The 6000-nt window shown below is 46.7% G+C and overlaps 1 protein-coding gene across 14 annotated transcripts in view; it reads right to left on the reverse strand.

Moving 5' to 3' along the window:
* PLEKHA5 (pleckstrin homology domain containing A5) overlaps nt 1-4686 on the reverse strand; it is a 163100-nt gene extending 158414 nt beyond the window's left edge. For all 14 annotated transcript variants that reach the window (XR_007629916.1, XM_050323612.1, XM_050323623.1 and 11 more), the window contains exons 1-3: nt 4552-4686; nt 4339-4415; nt 1455-1512 (exon numbers count right to left, since the gene is read on the reverse strand). Coding sequence is in view for 13 of the 14 variants with exons in the window: in XM_050323612.1 (XP_050179569.1) it covers nt 1455-1512; nt 4339-4415; nt 4552-4640 (224 nt within the window). In the remaining variant the exon portion in view is untranslated. The remainder of the gene's footprint in view (nt 1-1454; nt 1513-4338; nt 4416-4551) is intronic.
* Nucleotides 4687-6000: the final 1314 nt, after the last annotated feature.

Here is a 6000-nt window from a genome sequence, read left to right on the forward strand (position 1 = left end):
ACCAGTTGCTCTACAATAGCTGTTCACACACCTTTTTTTATTCCAAGAAAACTCAAGTCGCTATTTTCCAGTTACTACAGGCAGCCAACACATTGTCCATAGGCTTCTTCTATGAGAACAAGTTTCATCTCAAAGTCTAGAAGAATTTCTTTTTTATATTGCATACACACACAAACACAGCTTTCTTTAATTTTCACTTGTCTTCATTCAATAATCTGCAGAGAAGTCTGGAGGTGAAATTCTTAGTGAATCCCTGTCCTCAATCTGGGGTATTTCTTGCCCATTGCAAGAAGACAGAACAGAACAGTAAAACAAGCCTATCACCTATTAACAGGCAGTCCCCTGCTAGAAAGCGCAGCACCTATTCTGATCAGATTTTTGGAGCATTATCCTTCAGTACATCTTTTTAAATTTTGCTTAGAATCAAATCAAGCATGCTCTTATATGAAATAAACCATGCAACACACACATAATGGCCATCTCACAATGTCTACAATGCATCTTACACAGAGTAGCAACCTTTTGCTCAACAATAAGACACAAAAAATCCTATAGTCTGTAGCCTATAACCTCTATGACTAATGGCAACTTTCACTCACAAGTTATCCCACTGATGACACTATACATTTAAAGACAGCAAAACAAACACATAGTACAGTGAGTAAAAACTCCTGAATGCCTGAGAAAAGCCTGGGAATTCTTAAATAACAGAAGCATATTAATCTGACAAATACACATAGGGTGCCACTTTAAAATTTTCTAGATAAGGATGGTCTAACTATCTGGAGAGGAAAAGCTTGTAAGAAGTTTGTACAGATCCAATCAATACGCCCTCTAGACTTCTGCATAAGAGCTGCATTTCCATCTCTCTCATTCAAAAGACAATACATACAGCAAGTCTACCACAGTGAACGTGCTCCTCAAAACATACTAAAGCAGGAACAAAGGAAATAATGAAAATCAATGCCAGAAGCAGAAGCAGGAGGTCCGCAAAGAAAACAGCCAAATTAAACCTTCAGTGTGACTTTAAACAATGTAATTAGAGAATAGGGCTGAAACCAAGGCTCTTCTCCCAGTGATGAAGTAAGAGTCTGCCTTTGTGAAAGCATTTACAGCAGGACCATACACACACACAAATGTCAACCAAACCAATTCAAGGTATTCTGACTCGCAAGGACATTTCTTGCTAGATGGTTACACTCACAGCAAAAATTGCATTTGAATCTGCATCCTTAAAGAGCTTTAATTAGAAGTACTAACACAAGAACTCAAAAAATTGTTTTAGCTGTGCAGAATTCAGTAAACAAAGGGCTCCATACAATATTACAAGCTAGAATACACCTTTTGGATTTACAGCGTAACATCTAAGTTCAGTTTGGAATACATTCAAAATTACAGCGACATTTAGACAAACTAATTGAAAATTATAGTATTGTGACAAACATTTAACTTACTTTACATAATATCTTGCACCTTCAAAAGTATACGCTTCCTCCCAACCTGTGGGTAAGTCTGGAAAACAAGCAGCAAAACATCCCAATTACCTTTTGAAATGATGCTGGACATACTGGTCTACTCCCTAACACCAAGGTAGTTAAAATACTGTGTCTGATTCCACAGGCTGAAACCTTTACTTCAATGAAAAATATTTCAGACTTGACTCACAATACCATCTCAGTTTTAATTCTGCGAGCCCAGAGAAGCTACAGGAATGAAAATCTGATTTGGATTTCTCATTCTCCAATAATAACAATGAGGGTCTAAGTGTGCCCTTATTTAATAAGGTGCCTCCCTCTGAGCAGTAACTAGAACTCATGGCCATTGCCAGATCTTTCTGCCTTGAACTTCAGCAGCATCAAACTACCTGAAAGGCAGAGATCCAGACAAAAATCCATCTACTGAGTTACATGCAAGTCACAAGCACCTTAATAGGCACGATACCAACTACACCGCAGAGCATCAGCACTGTATTAGCATAATTCCACCACTGTTCTGACTAACAAGTGTTCCCGCAGTGTTTACAACTCTATTTCATTTTACATGAAAATAATTTTCAATGCTAATCTAGTGGAGGAAGTGGGTACATCTCTTCCTTTCTATTATCACTCCTAGGAGTACACATAAAAAACCCCCACACCACTAATAGCCAATTTCTCAAGTAACAACTTCCTGATGTAATGGAAGTTCTGCAGATGTTGGGTACATTTATGCACCTCTAGATGCATCACCACCCTTAAAAGTTTGCCCAAATTAATAAAAATAATGATTGATACATAGCACTCTCTCATTGAATTATAAAAACAAAAGCGCATTTCCTAAAGAAAAGAAAAAAATCAGTCTGTTTTTTTTTCCCCCTTCATTGCTTATTTGCTCTGTCTGGCATTTTCTTCACTCCTGTCTTCTCCAGAAGAAAAATCAAGGTGTCTTTCGATAATGGCACAGGGCAAAGTACAGCAAACAGGAAGTCTCTCTAGTAGAAGTATTTACGGCTGCTATTGAACTTTGCAAAAAAATACCTTTTCAGCATTGAATATCTCTAGGAATAAAAATCACTTCAATTCATAATGGAGGACAAAGCTTTCCTCGCTGCCTAATACATGCCTTACAGCATTATTTAAGAGGCAGCTTTACCATAATATACATCTTCCAAAAGAAGTGTTATTCACTCAAAAACTGTTTAAGAGAATATGTCATTTGAACACATTTTGACCAGGTTCCAAAACAACTGTCAGAGCAAAACAAGATATAAACCCCATAATTAATCTGTTTGATTATATCTCTGTATGGAAAGATTCATTAACATACACACGAATGAGGGAAACTACAAAAAGAGATTTGGTTTGCGGACACCTTGGTATCTGATTAATAAATGATTGTCAATATACCCAAGGTCATGCCTCACTCTTGTGTTCAGAAATAAGTTTAATTTACCTGATGATAACTTTGCTATGTTACATACAATACTCCAGACACTCAAAAGCAAACTGCATTTCCTTTGGAAGGCACTTAACAGCAGAAACAAATGAGACACTTGGAAAATTACTGGGAAATCACCATCAGCCAAAAGAGACAGTGGGAACAGTTTAAAAAAAGAATTAATACTCAGCTAATGCTGGTGTCGAACAAGCAAAGCACATCTGCCCCCATGCATATTGCTGTAGATGAAGGCCAGTTTCTTAATCTGAGCACTGAAAGCAGGAGCAAAAGGAGCCTGATAGCAATCAGTAGTTCCATTCCCAGCATTAAATGACTTCTTACAAACAACAGACCTTCACAGCAAATCAAACTGCCGAGTTCTAATAGCCAGAAACCTGTGGTTTTTAAACTATTCTCAACTCAAAAAAAAAAAAAAAAGGAAAAGAAAGGCTGCCCACAGTTTTCTAAGAGGCTGTTTCTGATTTCTTAATGCGTGAGTATTAACCAAACATAAAAAGCAAATAATCTGATATAGACCAATTCACTTGCAGATTTCCCTGCGATTATCCAAGTGATTACATACATAAAAACAACTGCACTTATTACTACACTCCACCACCTCCCAGCGGCATATGCAGCCTGTGTGCAATTCCAGCAGTCGGAGTTTGGCTCCTGGTCTCCAGAGTGTCTGCTGTAAATCCTCCTCCTCCAGCACCTCCTGCTGCTACTTCTCCAGAGTGGAACAAAACAGCAGAAGCAAAGACTGGTTCCACCCTCCTCCCTCCAAGTTATTTCTAATGTTTCAAGTCCCTTTTCCTCCTACCTATTCCACCTCTCTCAGTCACTTAGAAACCACACAGACTCAGCCTAGATGGAAGTGAAGGCAGAAAAAAGGGTTTCTGGGTGACTAGTGAAATCAGCTTCTACATTTTAGTACCTATCGTTGTTAAATCTAGGTACTGCTGCAAACAGGATTAAGATGAGTGGTTTCTTGCCAAACTGAGAAAGGATGCTACGCAGGTGAATAGACGGGATAGGCAGCAAGAAGCACGAGAGGAACACGGCGGTCTCTAATGGTAACAACACAGCGTTATAGGGGTGATACGAGGCAACGCAGAGAGAGCAGAGGCAGATACCCTGCACAGGCTCGGAGGGACAACTCGTGGGCAGGGGAAGGCGCTTTAAGGAACTGCCGAGCGGAGCTGGACACGCGGGGCCGCTCGGCGATGTGAGCCCCGCTCAGCCCGGGGCGAACAACTGCGCGGAGTGCGGGGAGAGCGGACCAGGAGTTGTCCCGGGGGGCTGCGGCGGCTCCGAGGGACCAGGGGACAGGGGGCTGAGCCCGCCCGGGGCTCGGCGAGACCCCCGAGCGGAGCGGGGCACGGCCGGGGGCTCGGGCAGGGCTCCGGGCAGGGCTCGTACCTGCGCTGCGGCGGTGCCCGGTGATCACGGCCTCTCCGGTGAGCGGGTGCAGCCAGGTCGTGCTCTTCGCCTCCTCGCTGCGGGGACGGACACACGGACCGAGTCAGGCAGGCGCAGCCCCGCCGCCCCCTTCTCCCACCCCCCCTCCCCTCCGCTCCCCGCACGCCCCTCCCGGCCCGGCCCCGCTCCCCTCCGCGCCGGCCCCGCGCTCACTTGATGAAGAAGACGCGGCCGCCCTGGCTGATCCCGTAACTCCAGCTGCCGGGCAGCGCCCGCAGCCGCTCGGCGCTCAGCTCCGCCATGGCCGAGGCGCCGCAGCCGGGAAGAGCCGCGGGGAGCGGGCGCGGGAGCGGGCGCGGGGGGGCGGCGCGGGCACGAGCGAGCGAGCGAGCGAGCGCGTCCCCGCCACAGCCGCCGCCAACACCTTGGGGAGGGGAGAGAGGGAGGGGAGAGAAGGGGACGGGAGGGGAGGGGAGCGGAGGGAGAGGAGGGCACAGCGCCCGCCCTGCCCCGCCCCGCGCGTCCTCTGCCCCGCCCCGCCCCTCCCGCCGCGGGGGCGCGCGGGGCGCGGGGGCGCGCCCGGGCGGGGCGGGAGCCGCGGGCGCGGAGGGAGAGCCGGGAGGGGCTGGAGCTGAGGCTGGGGCTGTCCCGTGGGGAGAGAGGGAGGGAAGGTGGGATCCGGGATCCGGGGCGCGGAGGCCGCGTCCGTGCGCGGGCGGTGCGCGGCTCCAGCCCCGCGCTCGGGTCCCATCGCTCCTGCGCACCCCGCGCTGCCAGCTCCGGGCGCGGGGCTCCGCCGCTCTCGCACCCGCCTCGGGACCTGAACGGCACAGGGCATTAAAAGTTTCGTCGAATGTCCTCCCTCTTCTCACACCCTCGGGCTTCAGGCTTTTTTTTTGAATTTTTTTTTTACGTAAAGGCTCGGTCCTCATAAGAGAGTGTAAAGAGATGCCATCTTTTTCCTTCATGTAAACCATACCATCTGTGCTGCGCGCTTGTCTTCCAAGTGAGATCTGGGATACAGCGTGGATTTCAGTGTTTTAGGTGTTTCCAGTGTTTTTGGGGGGTGGTGGTAACGCAGGCAAAACCTGCGTCTGCAAAAATGAATCTCTGTGCCTGCATGTATACTTTTATACACTCAAATAATCCAATTGCATGTGCATTTATGCATTGCCACACACCCCTTCGGTTTAAGTTACACATGACAAATGTAAATGACTGAAAGTGCGTCGTGGCCATGGTGTTTCTGAGAGAATCTCGCTTTGCGAAACCACTTTCTGAATAAGCAGTAAAGCTGGGAAGTCTTAAAGCATTCTTCTCTCCACAAAACATGTGAAATGCACAGCTGAGACTATTCTGTGTAGCAGCTTTGTCGTCTCTACCATTCTACCAATAAAATTTGACAGACAAGTTGCTGTGTGGTTTGGTCCTCACCACACCATGTGGTCAAAGCCTTAAATCCCAGTTGCCCCACACAAGGTATTCCAGACATGAAGAGCAGTGTACATGTGAGAAGACCTGGAGTTATCTTTAAGTAACTGGATGCAAGATAAGAATTTCTCCCTGTCCAGCAGTACCCTTCATTTCCACTCACCACTGACAGCACCTGAGATTTATAGACTACCAGAGGAAAGATACGCTGGGGAAAACAAGTTATTCTAT

Source organism: Myiozetetes cayanensis, unplaced genomic scaffold (genome assembly GCF_022539395.1).
Source record: "Myiozetetes cayanensis isolate MyiCay16 unplaced genomic scaffold, myiCay2020 scf3, whole genome shotgun sequence".
Lineage (NCBI taxonomy): Eukaryota > Metazoa > Chordata > Aves > Passeriformes > Tyrannidae > Myiozetetes > Myiozetetes cayanensis.